Raw genomic sequence first — 27,472 nt, 5'->3', positions numbered from 1 at the left:
GAAAGATCACAGAAATTATCTGGTGGGCTAAAAACCAACCTGCATTGTCTTGCATGGTCAGACAACCAGATCTCTTCAGATCTACCGTACAGAGAGCTAGATTTAGGTTATGTGCTACATTGCTGAAGAGCAAAGCTCAGGTTCCTTTAACCCTACCATACATGGTAAACATATGTATCTTCAGATCTAGCTGTTGTATTCTGCAAGCAGGCATCAAATCCAAGCATGCACATACCTGTGTTTCAAATTATACATACATTTTCTTTAATACAAGACTAAAGCCCCCTACAGATGTCTAAAGATTGTTGCCAGAATTGATCATCATTTCCAGTGAACAAATCAGTGATGTACACACATTGCAATTTTATTTCATGGAGAGCAGAGGACAAGCAAGCAGGCACCCCATGGTGCTCTCCTTCATAGAGGAGAACAGTAGCCGTGCACAATCAGTTGTGGTGGATTGATGAACGTCAGGGGACCGCTGTACATGGCAGATTTTTGCTTGAGATGAGCACAACCATTCGCCTGAGCTTTATGTACCTTCACCCTCAATATGTTTACAAGGAAAGGCAACACCTGTCTCAACTCTTCTCCAAATACAGCGGTACTCAGATAAGATAATGGCAAGACAAAAATCTGATAGCTGTCATCTAATGGCTCGTCCAGTTCCCTCAAGTTCCACTGGGCAATACAAATATAATCTGCGGCTTAAAAGCTAATTACTGTGCCCTTTACAATTGGATTACATAAATGCTAATAAGGTTATTCCGCAGAGCACCACAGTGACCAGTAATCAGATCTGTCAGCCGATCTTTTGGAGTAGGTGTCTTTGCACACGGGTTCTTAGGTTGCCAAAACAATCTGCCAGCCAGACTCCGTACACCTGCAGCCTTGGAGAAACCTGGAAATAAACATGTGCCGGAAATGCTGGAGCGCGAATCAACAGCCTGCTTTGTATAAAGTGAGAATTTGGCAGCGTAGGATGGTTGTGTGCACCTGGCAGATGGATCGGAATCTCTAGGCTGCACTTAAACCTGAACTCCAGAGAAAAAGCAGAATGCAGAGTGAAAACACATGTGTACTGTAACCTGTTGGATATTTGCATACAAAGACTGGCTGAATTAAATTAAAACGTCTGATGTTCTGGAATATGTTGTGTGAACAAAGCCAATGGCTTTTGTTGTCGGAGAAGTTCTAGTTAGCGGATCTCTGCCACGCAGTACAGCTACAGAAACCGGGCTAGATGTTTCTCTGCTGCAATTTCTCTTTCAGTTACAAGTCTCCACCACACATTCTAGGGCTGGGCAGAGAAAGGAGAAGCAGCGCCCTAATAAGCTCCCCTTACCCGACAGTGCTTTTGTGCCGCTTCTCTTTATCCCCTTCTCTGAACTCTCAAACACACTGCATCTATAAACCTCCATCTAAATTCTATATTGCTATTATTTAGATTGAATGGCAGCATTATTTTTCCAGTCCCACTTTCTCTTGGTAATTCTAAAAAAAAAAAAAAAAAAACCACTTCTCTTCCCATCCAGGCTGAACTTTTTATATCCATTACATAGGGGATGGGAAGTTTCAGTATATTTCTTCAGCTCACAGGAAATGACAAGGACATGCCACGGATTGTGATTTCTGTACTTGGTCAAAACGCTGAGCATTAAAAGAAAACAAATGCAGCCCCCATATCCAACTACTAAGCTACAACATGTATTTGTTCTGGTATTATTGAAACAAATACCTTCCACTATCAGTATATTAAGGTTATTTGTGTACCCTTCAGCGGGGCAAGAAAATTCAAATAGCGCTGTGCAAGGGAATAGAGTTTTGATTGGCTACAAGGGATGCTTCCAACCAGGAGAAAAGCCCTGTACATACGTCTGATTACTGCCACTGCAAACGATCATAGGTGATGATAAAATTATTGGACGAAGTCCTGTAAGTGGGGCAGCACAGTGGCTCAGTGGTTAGCACTCTGGCCTTGCCAGTGCTGGGTCCCAGGTTCAAATCTCAGACAGTACACTATCCACATGGAGTATGCAGGTTCTCCCATGTTGGTGTGGGTTTCCCCTGGGTACTCCAGTTTCCTCCCACATTCAAAAGACATGGTTAGCTTAGTTGGCTTCCCCCCCAAATTGACCGTAGACTGTATTAAAGACATGATTGACGTAGGGACATTAGATTGTCAGGGACAGCTAGCAACATGACTTTGTACAGCGCTGTGTAATATGTCAGCGCTATATAAATTCTGTGTAATAAGCCTCCCCCACACACTCCCTCATTAGAAAGCATTCATCCTTGCTCGGTCATTTCTTGATCCTCCAGGACAGAATGTGGAACAGATGGGGGCCACCATACACGTTAGATCCTTCCCTTAGACAATCACAACCATTTGTCTCAAGTGACAAAGTAGCAGAGCCTCTCTTAACTGCTTTACCAGGGGAGAACCCTTGAAATAATCTCTCTGGTCTTGGGGGGACGCCCTTCTAAAGTTACTATATACCCATATCACAATATATTTGTATTGCAGTCAGTGAGAAGAATGTCACCCTTACAGATAGCTAAAAGGATCACTGGTGTCACTTAAACTGAGAGGTACAAAGTTCATATTGCATAGGGAACCACTAGCAACTTTTGAAGGAATTCTGATCTAGGTGTGTATCAGACATATACCAGCTGAATACAACCCTAGAAGAAAGAAGAACCCATGAACATGCTACAAAAGCCCACAAACTACAGCAATTTCAGTTAATTAGTAAGATATGTGGTCTACTAACATTACAAGCCTTTTAATATTGAAATCTAATGATTCTGCAAAGCGGTTTTAATTAAGCCCAGCGGTGGTTTAAGTTTACAAGTCCTTCATGCCAAGATGCCGACACTTGGCCACCCCCTGACTCAAAGCATAGGAGGCTTATTGGGAGAAACATGAATAGCGACACTTGTAGCAACACCGAATCAGACTGGCAGTAACGCTTCACTTGACACAGACCTTGTGAATCAGACAAAGGAAGTGATATGACTAATAGAATCCTAATTGTATCACATACAAGCAGGGAGTTCACTTGTAAGATGGAATCCAGGAGCAGGAAATGAAGGGTGCTAAAATACTTGTATAGAAAGACGGGGATAACACTGCCAAAATCCTAAAGCTTGCTGCGTAGTCCCCGGCCTCAAGATTTCTAACAAGCCCGATTTCAGATAAATTAAATACGATTTATTTTCCAGAGGATTTGTAGATCGGTCATGGAATTTACACTTGCCCAGAGAGTTCAGATCTCTTGCATACTTAAGGTCAATTCCTCAGAAATCTTGGACTATAAAAAATGTTTCCATAGCCAGATGGTGCCAACAAGTTGTATAGAGTTATGTCAGTCCATGCTTGTTTTATCTACAAACACATTAACACAAACTAGGGTCAATCTAATCAGATACCAAACAAAGCAAAGCTGCATTTTTTTTTCTTTCTAAACCCACTGCAGGTCATCAAAGAATGCAAACCAGCTCAGATTGTAAACTCCTTAGCAAAGGTCTCCTCTTACCCTGTTATTGTCCGATTTGCAACCATTACAGTGCTCTGTAATGTTGGCACTTTATAAATACAGTTTGAAAACAACCATTCTTGTACATTATGGTAAACATATACCCCCTTGTCCTATCTGGTTGTGCAGAATAGAGAAACCACGTTGCCTACAGCGTCAGAGCAACCCATCCAGACTTTCTCAATATTGCAGAAGGGTTTTAACTCACAGCTAGGTGAAAAACCAAGAGGAATCTGTTCTTTGCATCTGGGTGGTGCAGTGCTCTTAGATGAAGTTTAGGCTCCTAGTTTTGTAATAGAAACTACGCTTGTATGTATAATAAGAAGGAATCACAGGTTCCGTTTATTAAGTCACTTGAAAGATACCTAAATTTGGGAGATATGTATCCGTGTTCACAACAGGAAACTATTTTATCATCATATTCTAGGATATACATAAAACTGCATCCCTGGACAAGCAAACCTGATTAATTTATGCCAGCGGTGAACTGGTGGCAACCACCTGTAACTCGGATAAGGAGCAGACTAGATGCAGTATAACACGCGTACCCCAGCAGTCTGATATTTATAGTTTCCTAATGGCTGGAGAATCATTAGCTATCAATATCCAATAGTATAAAGTTACATGTTGGTGCTTATAGTTCCTGAGGGGGAAAAAAAAATGCTACCTAAGGCCGAGCTAGGATTTGCCTGCAAATGGTAAATTTCCCCAGAGGAGATTCACTCGCAACTTGTAACTGTGCCCACTATCACTGAAATAAAAAGAGCCAAAATGTTATGGTTTCCTCCAAACAAGAGGTAAGGTATAATCTTCCACAAGGGACAACGGTAGAAAAATGGTCATTTCTTTGAGACTTTCCCCTAATTTCATATTGCGATTGTAAGACTGGAAGTCAAGGGGTAGCTCCGCAATGGTACACAAGCAGCTAAATGTAAGAATAGTGAACCTTCTCTATCCTTCCCAAAACAAAAGTTTTAAATCAAAAATACCAAAGTTTTGTTTAAGCACTGTATAACCAACAGGCCGAATGAGTACAACATGCATCTGATATAGCAGAAATCTTTTTAGAGAGATGTCTGCTGCAAAAATATTTACATGAAAGCCACTGATATGAAAATAAGAGACAAAAAGAACACTTATCCCCATTTCTCTCAACTATACTACAGGAAAATGCTCATGAGAATTGCCAAAGTCCCGGCAGTTTTTCAGTGAATTAAAATAGATCTAAGACTGTAGGATCTCATTCCTTTGGGAATTGAATTGGAAAAAGTTATAAACGTATTATCCATGAAGTCTTTTAAGATGTTATATTGTTACATTTTACTTTGAAACCAATGCCACATAAGTCTGCTATGCATTGTTAGGAAACCATTAGCGATAGGATGGCTTCTGTGACCCGCTTTAGCCTGGTGTTTTTCCTATCCCATGGGTCTGTAATCAATGACCTATATTGCATAGAACAGCCTGGGGTGTTCTTGTGTGTCCTGTCAGCAAGGCATTACCCAGGATTTACTGTGACATGTTCTGATATCCTAGCTTGTAAATGCCAACTTATCTCGTCAGCTAAGCTGCCTGAAGACCTGAAGACGCCAGGAGCAGCTGGGAGAACCACAAGTATCAATAAGTCTCATCTCGCTTCACGGGCTGTGGTGGCCCTGGCACTTAATGTCAGCACTTGCATATGTCTCCATCTGACTATAGAATGAAGCATAAATGTATTTGCAATTGGGAAAAGGAAGGGGGGACTACAAACTTTAAATTATAAAGCCCCAGCAGGAGTTATTGTTTTACAGATCATCCACTTAACAGACCGGCGTGAAAAAGTTCATAAATACTCATACCATGCTAATAGATTAGCAGCTGTGACATTACAGGGTTACTTTACAACCTTACATCATCCTATGGAGCATAAAATCAAGTTAAGTTCTCTATAGCTGCTAACAGGACTACAAGCCCCAGCATAGCCCAACATAAAAGCCATTTCACCAAGCATGTGTCCTTTTTAGGATACGTTAAGGAAACAAACACAATGTAATGCTATATGGACAGTTTTACCCGTCTGACAGGTCACCCTGGTGCTTATAAGTCACCAGAAGTTGCACATCCATGAGAATGTTGGGTTACCTGAGCAAGGTGACACTGCCCCTGCGCACAGGCAAGAAGAGAACGGGCTCAGATACACGGATGGGCTTGAACTGAAACTTGCAGCCGAAGCACAGGGCCGAGTCGCTGAAGAAGGAGACTGATACAATGGGCCGCTCGAAGATGTGGATAGGGTCCACGTGAGAAACGATGCAACCTCCGGGCTGGTAGTCATTGATGACGGCGCTGTTTACAAAGCCTTCAGGGATGAGGCGGTGCTCCACCAGGCGACGGATGACCAGCTCGTGCACCCATTCTGGGATTTCATCTACGTCACCCTTGGGGGGAAAAGAAAAAAGGACCAGTTAGGAATAAAATAACCAGGTAGAAAAAAAAAAAAACACACACAATTAAAAAATAAGGCACAGTGTCCAGATCCAGACCAGGGTTTCTTAAAAAGGAACTAAAATCAAAACTCCCCCAAAAACAAAAAAATCCACTTACCTTCAATCCCACCCAAGAGCCTTCTGTGTATTCCAGGAGGCTTTGCACTCCTATTCATTAAAGGGGTGGTGCTTCACCCCCCCTCTTTATTTTTTTTTTAAAGGGTGTTGCACTTAAAAAAAGAAAACAGAATTTTTACTTTACATAAAAGGGTTGTCTAACCCCTTTTATGTAGAGTGAAAATTCTGAGTTTAGGCGGTTTTAACATAGGGGAACTCTTGAAAAACGCGCAGGTCTTAGGAAACCCCTGACAATTATATCAATATTCACAATCAGGGTTCTCCCCAGGCCCTTTTAGCTGGGCGCACCACCCGGCAATTTTCAGCACCCACCCGGCTGTTTTTGGGTGGTTACTGAAGAGTTTGGTCACAATACAGGGGCTGCCACCCGCCTACAATTTCTTCCCACCCGGCTTAAAACAATTTCTGGGTTGAGCACTGACAATTGATAATAATTTGGCATAGTGGTCAGTGGGAAGGTCATTCATATGGCTAAAAAGATCATTGGTGTCACTTAAATCACAAATTGCTCATGGAACCCTTAGCATCTTCAGGAGGAATCCTTGGATCCCATAAAACCCTGGTTGAGAAAGGAACCAAGTTTTTAAAAAATTGCACCAATGTTTGCTTGTGTGGTTTTCAAGGAGGATCCAGGGCGACTTTCTGGGTAACCTCCCACCTTTAAAACCACCAAAGGCGATGACTATTACACACATGAAGCATGGCAGTCTTCTCCTTGATAAGACACACATCTCTGGAGGTGATATCTAGCACTGACAATTGTTGTTCTGATGACCCGGTCGCCCGTATGAAACAATCAGCTCTGAAACTGGATGTTATAGTTACATGACTACCACACAGAATTTATTTCTTTTTTCCAGATCCCCCCCCTCACTTTGAACACTGGGCACTATGACACAGCAGGACGCCATAGTGATACAGCAGCCAGTGGATGGAACCATAGCATGCAGAGGGGGCACTTAGACCTGCCAGATATAGGCAGAGACTGCACATTGAGTATTGCCTACCTCTAGTTCTAGTAGAGGTAGGTTATAGTTTAGAAATATTTTCTCCTCTACTGGATGTAAATCCTCTCTGGCCAATTCCATGATCACAGTAACAAAACTTCATTGCTGGATGTTGATACAATACACAAAATGTGTGTTTATGGATGCAGATACAATGGTTTTGACAAATGTTGATGACTTGTTTGAGCGAGAACAACGGTCTGCTGCACCGGATTTATTGTGTCATGTAAGGAAATATCCTGGTCACTGAGAATACCTACATCCAGGTATGGATTGTCCTACTTACCGCCAGATGCTCTCCAATCAGTCTCCAATATTCTCTCCAGTCCAGGGAGCAGCCATTGTTAGCTCTAGTTTTCATCCTCTTACTTATTCAGATTGCCTAGGTAAAGCCCCACTTCCTGGGGTACAGCGCACATATGTGGATGCTTTCTAATCGGAATACATTTAGGATATGGTCTTCCAACATATTTGGAATACCCAGCTGAGAGTAACAACCTTGTAAGTATAAAGCATCCAGGTCTAATGGCACCCTCCATGAGAGTACCCACCTTGGAATGGAATACCAATCATAGCATCCTGGTTGCAGTCATGCTCCCTATAGGTACTTACTATGGGGCACAGCCAAGGTGAGTCACATACCCCGTGATTACCCTGGTTCAGTCACGTGCTCCACTGTAGTCACATGTTCCCTGTGTGTGTGTGTACCCCAACTTAGTCACGTGATCCATGTGTACCTTGGTTAAGTCACGTGCCCTCTGGTAGTACCCACCTTGGAGAGGAATCCCAGTCATGCTCCCTATAGGTAGCTACTATGGGGTACAGCCAGGATGAGTCACATAACCCCCCATGCGTGTACCCTGGTTCAGTCACGTGCCCCCGTGTGTGTACCCTGGTTCAGTCACGTGCCCCCCGTTCAGTCACGTGCCCCCCCGTGTGTGTACCCTGGTTCAGTCACGTGCCCCCCGTCTCTACCCTGGTTCAGTCACGTGCTCCCTGGAAGTACCCACCTTGGGGTAGAGGCGCTCCTGGCCGGGTCCCCTCCTCTGTAGCTGGGCCCCGTACGTGTAGCCTTCCCCGAAAAAGTATTTATTGCGGAGCGGCGCCCGGTCCACCGTGTGCTCCCGGTAAAGCCCCTTCTCGGCGCGGGCCACCACTTCGTCTATCTTGGCCTCGATGCGGGCGCACTCCTCCGGGGAGAACAGCCGCACCTGGCGGATCCCGCTCCGAACCTTCCGCGCTTCCTCCTCTTCTTCCAGCTCCGCCTCCTCGTCCTCCGTGTCCGAGGCCGGCTGCTTCCGCTTGTTCCTCACCTCCCGAGACTGCAGCTTCTCCCTCAGGTCGCTGTAGCCGCTGGCGGACATGACTGTCTGCGGTGTTTGGGGTGGGTGTAGTCGCTCACCCGGGGCTTGACATGGCCGTCTATTTCAGTCAGTGTCCCCTCATTCACCGCCACTATACTTCCGTGACACCGGAGAGCGGCTTTCACTGCGCCAGCACCGTCTGAGGCCCGCCTACGTCACAGCTCCGCTCTGAGGGGATCCTCTCAGCTATTGGTCCGAGGGTCTGTCAATCAAAATGGGAGGCGGGAGAACGCGTTAAGAGAGGTTCGCGTCACCGGCACGGCCTCCACAAATGCTACATGTCATTGGCTTAGATTAATGTCAATCTTATCAATAGGCAGGGCACTCAAGTGACGGCTTAGGACCCCACGAGCTATGTCTGTCTTTATCAGTGCCTGTACGGACGTTTCCACAAAATGTTGTGTTTTGGCGCATTTAGGCAGCGAACGCCACGAACTGGCGATTAGAACATCTGAACGAAATTTATTATCTATGCTCTGTGAAGTTTGTACACTCAGACAATATTTGTGTAGCATAAGGAGCTTCTGGCGCCTTTTGTTTTGGAGGCTTTACGATAGTGTCGACGTGACTAGAGTAACGTCTCCTAGGGTTTGGAGTACAAAAATGTCCGCCGCTGGGGGCTTCTGTGGTGTACCAAGATGGCCGACATTGTTATTTCAGCATGCTGCTCTTGTGTGGAAGGTCCGCCCAGTTTCTGATGACGTAATGAGCAGCATTATATAAATTGACAATCCATACATTGAGTTGGAGCACAACTCAAACCTTTTATTTATTAAACCCAAAGCACAATCTTTTTTTAAAAAAAGATTTGAATAGATATAGAATATAATATTGGTGGCTGGATTTCTGTTCACGTCCTGTACAAAACACAACATGGGCCTCATTTATTAAAGTAAAATAATACACTAAATCTGAGTGATCCAGCAAACCAGGAATGGATCTAGTCCAGGACTGAAAACATTTGCTAACAAATGGCAAATGACCATTCCAGATTTGCTAGATCACCCAGGTTCAGTATATATTCTCCAACCTTGTAAAGCTTTCATAAATAAGGCCCAATGTAAGAAAAAAGAAGAAAGAAATCTCTTCAAAGTTAAAGTATTTCCGTAACTCAAACTTATTTTTTGTTAAAACTCCTGCTAGCTCATTTCTTGCTGCCTTTATCCATTGGAGACATTTTATTTCTGTTCCTGCGGTGAGGACACATTCATGTTCAGCTAATAGAAGAATATTTAGGCCAGGCTGGAGGAAAAGACCCAGCTCATAATCAGCATTACAATTCACCCCAAAGTTGGTCAGTACAGTTGAGGTCAAGGCTCTGTGTAGGCCACTTATGCACACCTGAACATCACACCTGCATAGGCTTGGCAGACATTCCATTCCAAAACCATGAAGATTACTCTGGGGTTCACCCCTTTATAGAGACTATAACCGGTTCCACTCTTCTGGGCTTTCTTGATATGAGAGCTTGAAGGGTATATCTGGGAAATTGTACCCATTAGACCAAGAGAGCATTTGGGAGGTCAGATCCTAATAGTAGGTTAGAAGACCTGGTTCACATAAACATTCAAATTCGCCCCAAATGTGTCCAGTAGGATTGAGGTCAGGGCTTCGTGTAGGACACCTGAACATCACACCTGTATGAACTTTATGGACATTCAATTCCAAAATTCCAAAACCGTAAGCATTATTCTGGATTCAACCCCTTTCCCCTGTGTGGGACTAGAACAGCTCCCAATCTTCTGGTCATTCTTTAAATGAGAGCTTTAAGGGTGTCTGTGGTTAAATGTACTCATTTGGCCGAGAGAGGATTTGTAAGGTGAGATCCTGATGTTAGGTGAGAAGACCTGGCTCACAAATAACATTCCAATTTACCTAAAAGGTGTCCAGTAAGGTTGAAGTCTGGGTGCTGTGTAGGCTACATATGGACACCTGAACATCACACCTACATGAAATTGGTGGACATTCCATTCCAAAACCATAACAGTTATTTTGGAGTTGGCCCCTTTCCCCTATGTGGCCCTATACCAACTTACACTCTTCTGGTTATGTTTTACATCAGCGGTCGCCAACTGGTGGTCCGCAAGAAAATTTTGGTGGTTCACGGCTCTGGCCGGTGTGCACCCCAACGGGGTCAGGAGAAGGGGCTCACCAGAACCATGTCACCATGTCCCCTGTGTGGATCGCAGGGTCGGGTCGGTGAGCAGGTTGTGTCAGGTTCTATCATCATGCCCTCACTCTGGGGGAAGTTTCTTCCCTTTTGAGTGACACACGGCTCCCCGCACATGCACAGTTCAGAGTCTGTGAAATTAGTAGACCATTACGTCCTAAAGTTTGGCAAACACTGATTTACATGAGATTTTGGAGAGTGTCTGCGAGACATTGTACCCAATAGGCCAAAAGGACATTCGTGAGGTCAGATCCTGATGTTGGAAGAGAGGACCCAGCTCACAATTACCATTCCAATTCATCCCAAAGTGTTCAGTAGGGTTGAGGTCAGGGTTTTGTGTAGGCTGCTCATGTAATTCACACCTGTATGAGCTTGGAGAACCATGAGTGTTAATTTGTTGACCCCTTTCCCCTGTGTGGGACTATACGAGTTTCCACACTTTCGGTCATGCTTTACATGAGATTTTGGGGAGTGTCTGTAGGAAATTGTACCCATTAGGCCAGGAGAACATTGGTGAGGGCAGATCCTCAGATCCTGATTTTGGAAGAGAAGATCCAACCATTCCCATTCATCCCAAAGGATCTCAGTAGGGTTGAGGTCCAGGCTTTGTATAGGACCCTCAAGTTTCTCTACACTAAACTCATCACACTACATCTGTATGGAGCTGGCTTAGTACACGGGGCACAGTCATGCAGAAGAAGACCTTTTTCATACAGTGACCTCAGGGTTGGAATAGCTCAATTGTTTAAAATATCTTTGTGTTCTGTGGCATTGACAGTACCCTGTCCACCAGCACTACCAAAGACACCGGAACTCATAATATTACACAGTATTTATATAGCACCAACATATTACAGAGCGCTGTACAAAGTCCATAGTCATGTCACTAGCTGTCCCTCAAAGGGGCTCACAATCTAATGTCCCACCATAGTCATATATCATTATTACAATGTCAATATGAGGGAAGCAAATTAACATAACTGCATGTTTTTGGAATGTGGGAGGAAACCCACGCAAACAAGGGGAGAACCTGCAAACTCCATGCAGATAATGTCCTGGCCGAGATTTGAATATGGGACCCAGCGCTGCAAAGGCCAGAGTGCTAAACACTGAGCCATCGTGTTGCCTATAGGTTCTTAGTAGAGTTGGGGTCAGAGCTCTTGGAAGCTTGAGTTCTTCACCACCAAACTCATCACACCATGTCTTTATGGAGCTGGCTTTGTACACGGGTACAGTCATAGTGGTACAGAAGAAGGCCTCCACGAAACTGTGACCAAAAATTTGTAAGAGCACAAGGCCTTTGTATGCTGTAGATTGACAGGACTCTTCACTGGAGACACCTGAACCTAATGATATGGAGGTAAGTCCACCTACTTTTTGCCTTGTCTTTATGGAGCTGGGTTTTGTATACTAGGGCTATATTCACATCACAAATATTGCATTCTGCATGTGTTGACTTTTATTACAGCAGCATGGTGGCTCAGTGTTTAGCACTCTGGCCTTTGCAGCACTGGGTCCCAGGTTTGAATCTTGGTCAGGACACTATCTGCATGGAGTTTGTAGGTTCTCCCTGTATTTGTGTGGGTTTGCTCAGGGTACTCCAATTTCCTCCCACATTCCAAAAACATGCAGTTAGGTTAATTGCAACTCAAGCTTCCAAGAGCTCTGACCCCAACCCTACTAAGAACCTATGGGCAGCATGGTGACTCAGTGGTTAGCACTCTGGCCTTTGCAGTGCTCAGTCCCATATTCAAATCTCATCCAGGACACTATCTGCATGGAGGTGGCAGGTTCTACCTGTGTTTGCGTGGGTTTCCTCCCACATTCCAAACACATGCAATTAGGTTAGTTGACTTACCCCATATTGACCTTAGACTGTAATAATGACATATGACTACAGTGGGACATTAGATTATGTGAGCCCCTTTGAGGACAGCTAGTGACATGACAATGGACTTTGTAAAGTGCTGCGTAATATGTTGGCGCTATATAAATACTGTGTAATAATAATAGTTAAAAGCAGTGCATTGGCATTCATTGTTGAAGCACTGAGATATGCTGATAAAACACATTACAGCACCATCTACTGGTAAGATTCAAGTATAAACCAAGATTTTCCTAATAGCAAACTCTTTATTTTACACATTGGGGCTTCTAGGGAAATTGATCTTCAATACACAGGAAAGGTTCTACTCACATGCAATGCACAAAAGCAATATGCAAACTGTCTGGTTCTTTCCTTGGCACTACATCGGGAAATGCAGCCCAATGTTGCTGGCGTATAACTGCAGTCACTAAGTTGGAAGCAGACAAATAATATATTTTTATGCTATAACATTATTTGTATCCTTTACCTGAAACACTGGAACTCAATAATTTAGGTGCTGGGGGGGGGGGGGGGGGGGGGTGGTGGTGAGGGTTGTTCTACATACTTTTGGGCATACATTGTATCAGCATTATTACCGGTAGTTTGATGGTTGACTGGTGTCTGGTTCCCTTTAAATATAAGAGAGCCCATGAATAACGCACAGTACAAATGTCTCAGCTAGAAACAGGTGAACGTTTCTTACCTTGCACCTGAACTCTTTTGGCCTGAATTATTATAATACTCCAAGATTGGAGAGGATACATTTTCATCAGTGAAGCCAGCCAGGGTGATCCAGCAAAATTGGAATGGATTTTTCTTAAAAGTGTTTTACTATTTGATAGCAAATGTTTTCAATCCTGGACCAGATTCATTACAGGTTTTCTGGATCACCCGGCTTCATTGATGAAAGTATATCTTCTCCAGCCTTGGAGAATCAGGCCCATTCTCCTTGGCAGCTTGCTGTGTGCACTGTTATCTCATGCGTTGCTAAATGCGGTGGGGTCTCCAGGACTTTGAGCTGTACAAGAATGAGTTCTTCTTGTCCTGCTTTGAACTTCTTATTTTTCTCCTCGCTTGCCTGCCATTCCGATTAGGCAGATACAGCACGCTTTTAAATGCGCTTTGACAGCTCCTACATTCATGCAAAACAAGCCCTTTGTCATCCAATTCCAAGCCACCGGCAGTGCAGGGTTAAAACTAGCTGGAGCGTGTACCTGTCATCTTATGTGTAAATCTTTTTAGGGCCTGGTATGTTGAGTTGGCCAAGCTGGCACCCAGCCAATGTGCGCTTCATTCTGTACATTCCTCCACATGCCAGAAAATATAAGACAACAGGCAGGACACATTTAAAGCAAAGTGGGCACAAGTAACTTCCCCTGATCAAACTGTGGCCAGCCACAACTGTCTGTCCTGTTGCAGATTTTTCCTCACTTCCTGTTTGGTGAAATCATTGTCAGGACAGGAAGTAAGTGCAAACCTCTCTGTGACCTTGTTCAGATAGATACCTATGGAGGTCACTTATTTATTGTTTGAAGTCAAAGGAATGCTGAGTGGGTGCTGTCATTCAAATTTAGCCTAAAAGTAAATAATTTAAAATTGTCACCTACCACTATTTCTGTAGATATGTGGGAGTCATAGCTGAAATCATTGGAAGAATATTAATGGGTTGCTTTGTTGCTCAGAAACCAGAACATCAATTGTAATGTCAATCCACGTATGACAAGGTTTACTCTAATACTCCAAACCCCACTCAATCTCTGTCTCCTTTCTTTCTTTTCTTTCCCCCTCTCTCTCTCCCTTTCCTCTATCTCTCTCTCATTACTTTCCTTCTCTCCCCCCCCCCTCTCTTTCACACTCTTTCTCATTTCCTGTCTCTCTTTCTCTCCCTTCCATCCTGTCTGTCTCTCTCCTTCCTTGTGTCTCTCTCTCTCTTTCTTCTCTTCACTCTCTCATTCTCTCATTTCCCTTCTTTCGCTGTTTTTATCCCTCTCCCCTTCCTGTCTTTCATCCATCTCTCTCTCTTTTCTATGTCTATCTCTCTTTAAACTTCACTATCTCTCTCATCTTTCCTGTCCCCTCACTCTCTCGCTTACCTTCCCTTACTCCCTTTCCTTGACTCTCTCTTTCTCTGTCCATCTGTCTCTCACTTTTTGTACCCATCTATACCTCCCCCTTTCTCTCCCTTTTCCTATCTCTCTCCATTCCTTTATTTATCTCCTGCTTTTTCATCTTTCCTGTCTATCTCTCTTCCCTTCTATACCTCCCCCTTTCTCTCCCTTTTCCCATCTCTCTCACTTCCCCTTTCTATATCCCCCCTCTCCCTCTTTCTCCCCTTCTTTATCTCCCACTTACCTTTCTTGTCTCTTCCTCACTCCTCTCTTTCTACCCCCTCCTATATCTCCCCCTCTCTTTCTTCTTCCCCATTTCCCAATCTCTCGCTCTCCCCTTTATTTATCTCCCGCTTTACCTTTTGTTCCCTGTCTATCTCACTTCCCTTCTATATCTCTCCCTCTCTTTCCCCTTTCCTGTCTCTCTCTCTCTCTTCCACCTTTCTATATCTCCCTCTCCTCTTTCCCATCAACCCACCCTTCCATTTCCTTCCCTACCTCTCTGTCTTACTCTTCCTTTCTATAAGTCCCCATCTCTTTACCCTTTCCACTCTCTCTACCCCCTTTTATATCTCCCCTTCCCCATCTCACCCGCTTCTTCTTCCCTTTCCTGTCTATCTCTATCACTTCTAGTTCTCCCTCTCCCCTATTCCATCTCTCTTTCTTCTACTCTACTCCCCTCTCTCCCCCTCTTCCCTTCTATATCTCTCCCTCTTTCCCTTTTCCCATCTATCGCTCTCCCCCCTTCTCTATATCTCCCTCTCCTCTTTCCCATCTCTCTCTCGCTCTCTCTTTCTATATCTCACTCACTCCTTTCCTGTCTCTCTCTATCTCCCTTTTTCCTTTCCCATCTCTCTCTCTTTCGCTCTCTTTCTACCAAACTCCCCTTCTCTTTGCCCTTTCCTCTCTCTCTCTCTCTCTCTCCCCCTTTTATATATCTCTCTCTCTCGCTCCCCTTCCCCATCTCTCCCCTCTTTCTTCCCTTCCCTGTCTATCTCTATCACCTCTATTTCTCCCTCTCCCCTTTTCTGTCTCTCTTTCTTCTACTAAATCTCCCCCTCTCTCTCTCCCCTTTGCTGCTTTTCCCCATCTATCTCTGTCTCCATTCTCTATATCTCCATCTCTCTCTTGCTTTCTCTTTCTATAACTCCCCCTCTCTCTACCCTTTCCTTTTCTTTTAGCTCTGTATTCCCTTCCCCATCTTTCCCGCTCTTTGTTCCCTGTCTGTCCCTATCACCTTCTATATCTCCCTCTTATCTTTTTTCTTTCTCTCTCTCTCTCACCTTGCACTTCCTAAATTCTAACCCTTGAAGCAATAAACAATTCCTTTACAGCAGTGATTTGGGAAATGTCCTTTTATTTACATTTAAATATAAGATAAAATCTTTTAAAACACCATGAAAAAAAATACAAAAATGTATTTCAAGAAAAAGTAAAATACAGAATTTGTTATCTCTATTTATAAAAGCAACAACATTTGTAACCAAATATCTATAAACAGGACAAACATCTCACAAAAAGCTGAGTAGAAAATAGGCACAAAGGTGACCGTTACATTGAAACCATGGACAGCGGCCCCGTATTACCCGGTGCCCATTGGTGCCAGGTCTGCTGGATAGGGGATGGGGAGCATTGTGTTTTTTAGGTGAATTGACTGTTGTGAAGACAACAGGAAATTGTATACATTGTATCTTTTATCTACAACGTGATTCTTATTCATTACATTCGCCATGGATGGAGCTGTCTGATCTGTTAAAGGACAATTAATTATTTACCGCTAGTTTCCATTATCTTCTCCTTTCAAAGCCACTTTACCTTAGGATTATTAACATGTGTAGGACTGTGTTACATTTTCTCATGGTGTGCCACAGCCTAATTCATATCCAATATTTCTGCCCATAATATATGGAGCTATGAATAATTCTAGAATAGCAAAAATGGAAAAGAAGGTTGATCACATAGTTACATATTAATTCAGGTTGAAAAAAAGACATAAGTCCATCATATTCAACCACCAGGAAAATAAACATACCCCAGATATAAAACCCTATGGGCATAGTTGATCCAGAGGAAGGCAAAAAAAAAAACCCTGGTACAATTTGATCACATGACTTACTGGATGATGGGAACACCTAGCTATGGTTTAGTTAGAGATTAAAAACAGAATCCCGACTGATCATGTCCATTTTAGACACAAAAGAGGGAAATACGTCAGTAAAAAACTAAAGGGCATGAAACATACAACAATAAATTACCTAGATTGATGAATATTAGTTAATCTTACCTACATTTTCATCTAAAGGAAGAGTTCAGCTATAAGGCAGCAACATTGCTTACCGATATCAGAAACAATGATTATGGAAGCTATTATAGGTCCACTTCACTGCCTCCTTCATAGAGCAGCTCAACACAGCTACGCATGCGCATGATAAACTTCCCCTAGAAGATGCTTTGGTCACAGTTACAGGTGACATTGTCTGAAAAATAAAATCAAGCATGGGATTGGATGAAGAAGTATCGGTAGGTTCAGTGTCCCCATCTGTTAATAGGGAACCACTTTGAATATTGGTGATCAGGCAGGGGGTTATTGCAGAAAGGGACAGGCGATGATAATGCATGAGCTGTCAAATGAGCTACGCATGCTCTGTAGAACATTTTTTCCCTTTTGTAAGAAGAATAGTAGAGGGTGAGGTTTCTGTATCCCTTCCTTATTTCTGTTGTCATGATACAGTATGAAAAATAAGGACTGTCACCCTCAGATAGGAAATCTCCTAGATTGTAAGCTCTTCAGGGCAGGGTCGTCTTCTCCTCCTGTGTCACTGTCTGTATCTGTGTCATTTGCACCCCCTATTTAATGTACAGCGCTCTGTAATATGTTGGCGCTATATAAATCCTGTTTATTATTATTATTAATAATAATAATAATAATAATAATAATAAAGTGTATTACTAGCAGCAGATGAAAGCATGCAGATCAGGAAAGTCACATTATAGTCCTAGCTCCTGATTTGCATGCCTGTACCAGTATACATTTCTTTTCTGCAGTCCCTTATACAACTCTGTACTGATAACAATAGCTGATCTTCTTTCAAAAACAGTCCTTTTCATGTCTGAATTTTTGGATTATTGGTCCTCATTCTGACTTGCTAAAGAGTGGCCACAGGACCAAATTGTTTTCTGATTCTGCATTGGGGTTATATTACCTGGTCAGATAATACTTTGCATCCATTAGAGTTTGTATTGGAATATTAGATATAAAGTGCAGAATTAAAGTTTCTGTAGCAATGGCGGCGGTCATAGCAATGTGATCTCGCTGGGTGGGAGGGTCAGGCGTTTGTCACGACTTTGTAGCAGGTTTTCTATGTGGACAGCAACAACCCTGCACAGCTCCAGGCCCTGGAGGAAAGAAGAGAGGAGGTGACTGAGGGCGTGTTTATTTTATACATGGAAAAGTTGCTAAGCTGAAGTTTTACAAAGCCTTTTTTTTTTTACAATTTTTTTTTTATTAATTAATTTATAGGTGATTAGATTTTTATGCCCCTGTCAGCCTGGAGGAAAAATCCATGAGGGACCATAGAAGCCCTGGGGCGCACACCTTATGTTCCCCGTTCCTTTCACTTGTATTAGCCGCTCCCACCTAACAGACTCCTCCTTCTTGTCCCACCCCTTCCTGCATCTTCTCTCCTCCTTCTTCCTTTCTTTCACTTTGCTCCCACTTCACCCCTATTTTCTCCCATATCATCTCACCCCTTTTTCCACTTTTATTCTGACTCCTTTATATGACTTTTGGTTGCATGTAAACTTATCACCCGAAGTTTCTAATTCCTCACAAAATCTAACCAGGAATACACACTTTCCTGCAAGGATTCACCATCTGGTATTATTGTCTTTATGTAACAATTTCTTTGCTTATGTGAATAAATCCTATGTATGGCTCTGACAAATCTTCCTATGTTCACTTTGTAGATTCCTGTTAATTGTTATTGTCTATCACCAATGTAACAATCTTTTATACCACAGAGATTAATAAAACTATTTCTGTACTCCAGACACTGCAGGTTTTCAACACTTCAAGGTGTGCCGATGTACCTGCTCCCCCACCACATACCCAATCCGTACGTCACCACAGCCTCTGGTGCCTAAAAATATTGATGAATTAACATTCATCAAATCACATTATTTATATATCAGTAAAGCAAAATGTGCAAATGACCAAAGTATGAGATGAAAGAATAAATCCCACTTTACACACAGTGATATCTTTTCATGGAGGATGTACAATGTGTAGGAACACCAAGATGAGATGAGTTCAATGATTCCCAGTGTATGCTGATTACATAACATACCACCTCTTATCTGATCATTTTAGAGATCCAAAGGTAAAGCAAAGAACAGAAGAGATACAAAAAAGAGAGAAAGGAGATATTTAGAGAGCCATGCCTGCATCGTGTGATAAATGTTACATTTAGGTTGAAAAAAGACATAAATCCATCAAGTTCAACCACTAGAGAAAACATGTTTTACCTGTTCTAGCTGTAGTTGTGTGATCCGTTGTGATGTCATGTCACCCAGAAGTACATCCACATATGGGTAACTGAACCCCGGTGCTGGACGCTGGGTCCTAGTGCTCTGGATATCCTTTAATGGGAATGTCACAACAAGCTCCTGTAAACCAAAACATGATCAGTTAATGCCTGCAGGTGAAAAAATATCATAAACATTAAAAAAAAAAAAGAAAAAAAGAAAATACTTTTATCAACAAAAAAAATGACATTTAGAGTTCAAAGGCTTACAACTAAATGATGAGCAGGCGGGATTGGCCAAGCCTCATAATGGAATCATAGCAATGTATAAAAATAGAGAGTGGTGTTAGTAGGAACATGGAATAAACTCCACCGATGTCATATCCCTTCCTTATTAAATGGAAAAACTAATTTTACATGTTAAAAGAAACAACAGGTGATCTCCATCAATTTGTTGACCCGACGTGTTTCTTAGAAAAACAAATGCTTCACCAGGGGTAGCATTTGAGATCTACAGATATACAAAAAATCTATATATTTAAATTCAAAACAATTATCTAAATAAATGATAAATAAACCATTACCAATTGCATATGCCTCAAAGTTTTTGGCCAACCACACCACAAAAGGAACATCAAGGAAGAGGCACCTCTTCCTTGATGTCCCTTTTGTGGTGCGGTAAGCCAAAAAAAATTCTATTTATCAAGTATTTAAATAATTGTTTTGAATTGCAAAAGCTCAAGTGTCAAATTCGTGTTTTTTAAGTATAATGCTGACATTTTAAATTTAAATCATTTTTGCATATATTTTCCTCACAATGGAATCATGTTGGTTTACTTCAGGATGGTCCAGTGTTGGCAGAACGAGCAGCCGATTTCAATGTGGCTTTAAATGATCAGATGATATAGACAATGACAAATAAATGAAATGTTTGCTATTGCAGACAAAGGCTTTCCATGTTTGTACCCAATCGTAACCAGTCACATATATTTCCTTTTACTCTGCAGAAACCAACAAACCTTTTCCCATCAGTGTGCTATAATATCAGATGCAAATACTCTGTCACCTACAAGAAAAGCATCAGTATTCCAAACTGAGGGGCAGGGCTGGCTTTAGGGCAGAGAAAACTTAGCATTTGCCCCCCATCTCCTTCAGAGGTCAAAATGTCAGAATAACAGGGAGCTTGAGCAATGTGCATTTGGGGTTTCATATTGTCCTTGCTGAGTGAAGCATCTGTCCACCATGATTGTACATCATACACCAACTACACTGTTATCTTACCAGATCCTGATACATTACAGTACAGTTGCAGAATACCAGCATGGTGTCTTACTTTTGTAAAATAGAACAGTAGAAATAAATAAAAAACCTTGTCAATGTCACAAGATATGATTTTTGTAATACTGTACATGAAGGAAGCAGGTGTCACATCTGTGGTGGCCTTAGGGTATCCAAAAGAAATCTATCCTATTACCAGAAGTATCAGAAATCTTTGCTGACAATGGCCCAGATTGAACAAAGCACTGGAGAGGAGGATATACTTTCATCACTGAAGCTGAGTGATCCAGCAAACCTGAAATGTATTTCTTTAAAGTAATTTGCTATTTGCTGTATCCTCTCCAGTCTAGGAAGTTTTATTAATCAGGCTCATTGTGTCATTTATACATACGTGAGTTTCTTTGTTCAGGAAATTTAGCCCATTCTGATTGACAGCCAGGATACACGGGGAGATGACCATGTTGTTACTGCAGCTCTGGATGTAGAAGAATGAAGAGCCGAACATGGGAAAGGCACTTACCAGACCTGCAAGAGGGGACAATATTAAAACAATGGCTACTTATACACTTAAAGTGTAGCTAAACTCAGAAATTTCACTTTACAATAAAGGGTAGACAACCATGTAAGGTAAAAATTCAGATTTTTTTTTTTTAAGTGCAACACCCTTTCTTTAAAATAAAAAAATAAGGGTACAGCACCACCATACCTACTTCACGCATCCCGGGAGGCTCTTGGGTGCTCCTTCTGCGCATGCTCGAGCATCTTGGGTATGTGCAGAAGGAGCCTTTTTGTGAAAAGGAAAAAGAAACTTTTTTTCCAACCTACGTCACCCGATCTCGCGCCTGGCTCGGGTGACGTTGGAGGAAGAACCGGGAAGAAGAGGCAAAGATGGCAGCACCCTGCGCACTGGCTCGGGGACGAATATCGGGGCGACACCTGAATCGATGGAAGACACCTCTGGACCGTTCGACTGTGCTGCGGCATTGAAGGTAAGTGGATTTTTTTATTTGCTTTGGGCATTTGATAGTTTATTTTTTCTTTGAATGAATGATTAACAATGAATGATGCTTCTGCTTGCAATATGAGTACTGCTAATTGAATTTATAAAAGTACACAACCAAAAATATACATGTAGCGGTGGGATATGAAGAGCTAATAACTCTTATGGAGAATAAACAAAAAGAAAAAGGAAAACCACAAAAGTTTCCTGGGACTTTTTAGGCATTATTAAAGACTGACCATATTGACAACTTGTAAAAGATCATAAAATACAATTTATTTAACAATCAATAAAATGTCTGAAACAACTTTACTCACTGTATAAGTCTCACTTCTTGGTGATATTAGCATGTTTTACGCACTTTGCGGAACACAGTCCGCTTATTCTCTCTCTTGTGGGTCCTATAGAAAATAACTTTGGTAGGATATTCTGGATAGGATTTATAGTGCCAGCGAAAGCTCTTACCTAGGAACTGAGCTCTTCCCTGGTGAGGGCTCAAAGGCTGAATCTGCTGCATGTGCTGCATAACCATGTTCAGCCATGACTGAGGCTTTACCGATTTGTAGAACTGGTTGGGGATGTAATCCTGCACTTCACGCCTGCAGGACGATAGAGGGAATTAGAACAAAAGACAATACTTAGGTATTTTAGGTGGTACAGCATTTTAAGTTCTCTAGTTGTTAAGTTATAAGATATGCAATGTTAGGTTTTTTATTGTTGATAGCCAAATGCAGCTTGCTTTCAGGTGCTTTTCATTTGCATTTGACAGAAGATAGAGAGCCTTCCGAGATCATTTATTGACACTTGCAGTTAATCTGCATTATGGTATACATCATTATGGTATAAATCAGCAGCATGCTTATTTAAGGTCACCGCACCAGTTTTAGATTGGTTCCCCTAGACTGCTGTTCTTTGATTTATTCAAACCGAAGTTAGAAATTGTTGTGAAAATAGAGCACAACCCAGGAACACCATACTTGGATCCAACCAAGTCATGACCATGGCATTGCCATTTTTTAGTGGATGAATGTACATTCCACTTCTGCATACCAAACTCGTTCACCAGTTTTTAGTCCTTATGCAAACAATGATCTGACAGGAGGTCTCATGAGAAGATGTAAATATGATGTACATACGAGGTAGGCAGGTAAACGCTATCCTTAGCTCGGTGTTGTAGGGCCGCCAATCTTGAGATTTGCTGAAATTGTTGCTCGGTGGGTTTAGCGTGTGTGAAGACATTAAACAGTCCCTTCAGGTAATCTGGTAAGACCTAGCAAGGGAGAATAAAGGAAAATTACTGACTGATTCTAGCACCATGCACACAACAGAAGGAAAGGTTCACTTCCACCATGTCCATTACTCTGCCGCACCTGGTTATAGTGCATGGTCACATACAACTCATTCTCAAACTTTAGTGGCTGAGCCCAGATGATTCTTCTGAACCAGAACATGTAGTTACTATCAGTCTGCTCCATCTCAGCTGAGACATCCAGGATGTACTCCTTCCTATTTATAGGTCTCACATTCTGACCTGTAGGGGTAAAAGATCACAGATCTAAGACATGTTAAATCAGGCAGTGTGAGGTCTTATGTCAGATTTATTTCCCCTAAGTTGCTTTATTAACTGCAGAAAACATATGTAACATAATCTGTGCTTCTTTTTCCTTCCAATGCAATGGAATTTTAGAGAGTGGTAGCTTGAGGGGGGTAGTAAAGGTACGCTGTTCCATCCCATGGGCTGGTACTTGCCCCATACCTAAGGATCTAGGGCTGATATAAACTGCAGAGGCCAACTGTGCAAATAAATATCTCAGCTTCATTATTGGTCATCGTTGGTGCTCCAAAAAAACTTATTCGGGTCTCTCTTGCCCTGGTAATGCCTCTGGAACTCATATACGCATGGCATTGTGCCAGGGTGTCTGACCTAGGACTGTCTCTGCTACCTATATATACCTTAATAAATATAATATATATATATATATATATATATATATATATATATTTATAAATGCACTTCAACTCCCTGGGTGCCACTTGGTTTTACTGCCTTCAGAAATGACAGATCCCCCATAATATGTGCTGCCTTAATGCATTACTTACCATTTTGATTTTTTTCCTGCCACACTGCCCCTTTCAGTGGCATTTTGCATGACATACAACATTGGCATAAATACCAAATCCTGACCACCACCCCCCTTCTTAATGTGGCTCCCTTTGAACTCCCTTTCTTTTCTTTTTTTGTTTTTTTTTTTTCCATTCTAGTGCAATAGCATAGAGCAGTTTCTACCTTTTGGGGGGGAACCCTTGAAAAAAACATTCAAGTCTTATCCACAGCTCACAGTATATAGCCTCTTACATTGCTGGTCAGTGGGAAGAATGTCACCCTTACAGATAGCCAAAAACATCATTGGTGTCACTTAAACTGACCTGAGAGGTACAAATTACTCAATGCTCAAGGACCCCTAGCAACTTCTGGAGGAACCCTGGTTGAGAAACACTGGCATAGACAGTATGCCAAGCTCCAGGTTGGGTATGTGGTCTCCATACTAAAACCTTAATCCATACCATGTGCTCAAAAATGGACATAAATGTATTTTTTAAAGTATTTCTTCTTTAAGGGGACGGTTTGTTGAAATTTGAAGCTGAGGGCACCTGGGTATCTGGAGCATGGACATGGCATATTTTGGCATATAGATAGTACGTTTGTAGTGTTGTGTCCCAACTTACCCCGATTGGTAACAGCAAAAATGGCATATTCATGGTAAGCCTCATCTCTGTGCACCCCCATCTCAGTGCAGATCTCTTCAATCACATCAAAGGCCACCTAAACCATAAAAAATGCCTGGTGTTAAGACTTCAACTCATAAGATTACATTACATTCATAGAGCAAATGGTACAAATGGAGACAGCTGATTCCACCAAAATGATGGGGGATCTGGATATTTATTCCTTCAAGTATCTGTGCATGTAGCTATTATATTGGGTTTGGTATATTGTTTGTAGCTTTTCTCCCCTTTGACAGTTTTTTAATTCTGTTATCTCAATGCAGAAAGCTCAGCTGTTATCTAATGTGCGTATTTCAGCATCAGGACAAGTGAATTTGTCACCAGATCAAACCAGGATGTGATAACAAATTGTACAACCAGTGCAATGGTGAAAATGATTAGTTGATCTAGAAATATAAAAAGCCGAATCATGCAAATGCTGACTTTTATTGAAAAAGTAAGGCCTAGCCCTATCCCTTTCACCTCTTTATTGGTCCCTAAATGGCCAATAGGAAGGCTAGTTATGCAGAAGTCGAAGGGTCAAGCAGTTTATTTACAACTGCCTAGATTTTCATGGAAGGTCCCCATGACTTATTGTTTGTTTACCATACATTGTGTTTGCATTAGCCAGGTTTGTTAATAATAATTGATAGCATTCTTTTTTAATTACAACTACAATGAGCTATTTTTTTGTTTTACATTCTGAACAGCAACCCTTTAGACTCAGAGAGAAAGAAAGCAGCCAATCAGCCTCCACATTTCTGCAAAGTGCTGTCAGTCTAACACTGGACACTTTCTAAGGAAAGAAGAGAGCAGAGTGACAACCTAATCAGTGTTGTGATGCTTTCTTCAGTGTCTAATCATCTGCCTGGGTGTGTGTGTGTGTGTGTGTGTGTGAGTGTGTGTGTGGGGTGACAACCAAACTGCATCGCCCAAAAATATTATGGGAAATAGAATGGTAATCTAAATAATAAACTGACCGAACATGTTTTTATCTTGAGATGTCGTTCAATTCCTCCAGGTAAAAGGAACAGCTGTCTCTTGGAGCTTCTTCCAGCCTGGGGAAAAATTTTATTACATTTTATAGAGAAATAATTGGAAGTTCTATTTTAGCATCTACAGAAATGGCCATTTGAGTTTTTTGTTAGGAAAAAATCCATTCACTCCTATACAAAGGTATAGAAATGTCATTGCAGCGACGTCTAATGGCCAAATTTGGATACTGCATGCCTACACAGCACAGGTATAGATATATAATTATTATTATTATTATTATTGTTATTAATAATTTTAATAATAATTTTTTAAAATAATAAACAGTATTTATATAGCATCAACATAATACGCAGCTATATTACATTTTTTCAGTTTCTTTAGTAAATCAACCGTATGATTGTCAATTGGCTAGCAATTACAGTATTAGATCAGCAATAGCAGCCTGCACATTTATACAGGTTTTCTTTGGTCTAGTAAAGTTTATGTTCCCTGGCAGGTATTCTTGTCACTTACCACCATGGCTTTTAGTTCCATAGCACTGGGGAATTCACATCGCCCTCCATACAACAAAGTTTTGCGTAGGTTCTGCTCACAGGCTTTTGCTATACCTGTTAAGGAAAAAACATGAGCGCATATGCAACACTATAGTGTGAGCTCCACCAAGTAATTACAAGGACACAGATCTTCTGTCCAGAGGTTTGTTTTTCTACTCAAGTCTGCTGGTTACCTTGAAAGTGCAGCCCAGGGCTTCGGCACGTGTCTTGCAGGAACTTAAACAGGTACGGTTTTAGGACCTCCGAACATCTGTGATAAGCTGTAAGGATGTAGAGGAGCCTCCAGCCTCTCTGACAGCTGTCCCTATTTAAAAAAAACACAAGAGGGTGGTTGTAATGTAATAAATAAGTCAACATGAATGCAAGGTTTTTTTTTTGAATGCATATCTTGCATGCTGTTTGTCCTAACAAACTTCAGTGTGATTATGTTTTAATTCTCTTGTGTTTGTAAAGGGTGGATTTTTAAAATTAAAAAATTTTGCCTACCTGGCTTTCTTCATTTTATAAGTTTTGAACTTGTCACCAATCTTAAAATCCCCCCCCCCCATCCCTTGTTGACATCAGTTCTTTAACAGGAGGTGCTCATTGCAACACAATAGGTGTTCATAGGTGCTCATTGCAACACAAAACTACAACTTTGCATACCAGCATGCACCTTAGGGGTATACACATTTGCACTGCAATGCCAATATGCACCTCATTGTACTGATGCAATTGCAAAGAACACTGTTCATCATCTGAAGGTATGAACAGAGGGGGTATGGCACACCTATTACCTGAGCATGCAATGTTGAGTCCATGTGCTATGGTCAATGCAAATTTAATGTTTGAATCATTCTCCATGAGTTACCCTGCCATTGACTTTTGTTGTGTATGGGAGTTACTTACGTCTTGGTGCTGGAGTTGTCTGTGATCTGCTTTATGATTTGACAATAGCTTTCATCTTTCAGCACTTCATGTTCTCCACATATCTGCAAAAACACAGAACATACAGACAATGAATATCTTCTATCCTTCAGGTTAATGTAGACCATGGGTAAGAGAATGACACCCCTGGAACATACATGAATGTTTGGCACTAGTGTATTATAGTCCTGGTTATGGCTTGACAAGTGTATGCCTTCTGCTCATTCAAAATCATATTTATTTCTTTTTATTTACTGGTTGCTTTGGCATGTTATTTTACTAAAGGGAAACTTTGAAGAGAAAAGTTTTTTTTATTATGTGCTCAGAGCTGCCATCTGGTTGGTATTTTACTTGCTGGGCTGGGTAGTAATGGTCGGGTGCCCTGTCTTTGTGGGTTTTACATTGTAAGCCTTCTGTAGTTACTCAATTCCTTTACATTTGCTCTCACAGTCCACCATTTAGGTTATATACATAATGTCCAACCTACATCCTGTGGTGGGGGAATGTATTTATATTGGAACTTTAATGAGAGTGGTCCCTAGCAGTCTTATGTACATGTCTCCATTGTTTCTATCTCCTGCATCTCTCCATGCACACTTGCAGCGTGCCCGCAGTCTCTGACCATCTCCTATAGGATGCCTACAGTGCCTGACTAACTCCCATAAGATTTTCACAGTCTCCAAAAGTCTCATCCAGCCTCATGGTGGCCCAACTTAGCTCAGGCTAAGTTGGCTGTCACAGGGTTCCACTATATATGTTTTGTGTTTTCAGCTGTATTTATATGCAAT

At 41.8% G+C, this 27,472-nt stretch overlaps 2 protein-coding genes across 2 annotated transcripts in view; both read right to left on the bottom strand.

Annotated features, from left to right (window-relative positions):
* ALKBH5 (alkB homolog 5, RNA demethylase) overlaps window positions 1-8,695 on the bottom strand; it is a 14,640-nt gene extending 5,945 nt beyond the window's left edge. Inside the window, exons 1-2 of the mRNA XM_072417444.1 lie at window positions 8,163-8,695; window positions 5,664-5,959 (exon numbers count right to left, since the gene is read on the bottom strand). Coding sequence (XP_072273545.1) covers window positions 5,664-5,959; window positions 8,163-8,516 — 650 coding nt within the window. The 5' untranslated portion in view covers window positions 8,517-8,695. The remainder of the gene's footprint in view (window positions 1-5,663; window positions 5,960-8,162) is intronic.
* Window positions 8,696-15,653: 6,958 nt separating this feature from the next.
* Window positions 15,654-27,472, bottom strand: part of MYO15A (myosin XVA) — a 58,423-nt gene continuing 46,604 nt past the window's right edge. The window contains 11 exon segments of the mRNA XM_072417443.1: window positions 15,654-18,057; window positions 19,186-19,326; window positions 20,854-20,987; window positions 21,928-22,061; window positions 22,599-22,732; window positions 22,833-22,993; window positions 24,190-24,286; window positions 25,209-25,286; window positions 25,738-25,832; window positions 25,952-26,082; window positions 26,667-26,749. Of these exon segments, the coding sequence (XP_072273544.1) occupies window positions 17,956-18,057; window positions 19,186-19,326; window positions 20,854-20,987; window positions 21,928-22,061; window positions 22,599-22,732; window positions 22,833-22,993; window positions 24,190-24,286; window positions 25,209-25,286; window positions 25,738-25,832; window positions 25,952-26,082; window positions 26,667-26,749 (1,290 nt within the window). The 3' untranslated portion in view covers window positions 15,654-17,955.

Source organism: Pyxicephalus adspersus, chromosome 7 (genome assembly GCF_032062135.1).
Source record: "Pyxicephalus adspersus chromosome 7, UCB_Pads_2.0, whole genome shotgun sequence".
NCBI classification, from domain to species: domain Eukaryota; kingdom Metazoa; phylum Chordata; class Amphibia; order Anura; family Pyxicephalidae; genus Pyxicephalus; species Pyxicephalus adspersus.
Note: the sequence above shows the minus strand (reverse complement) of the source record. Positions and strands in the feature narration are given on the sequence as shown.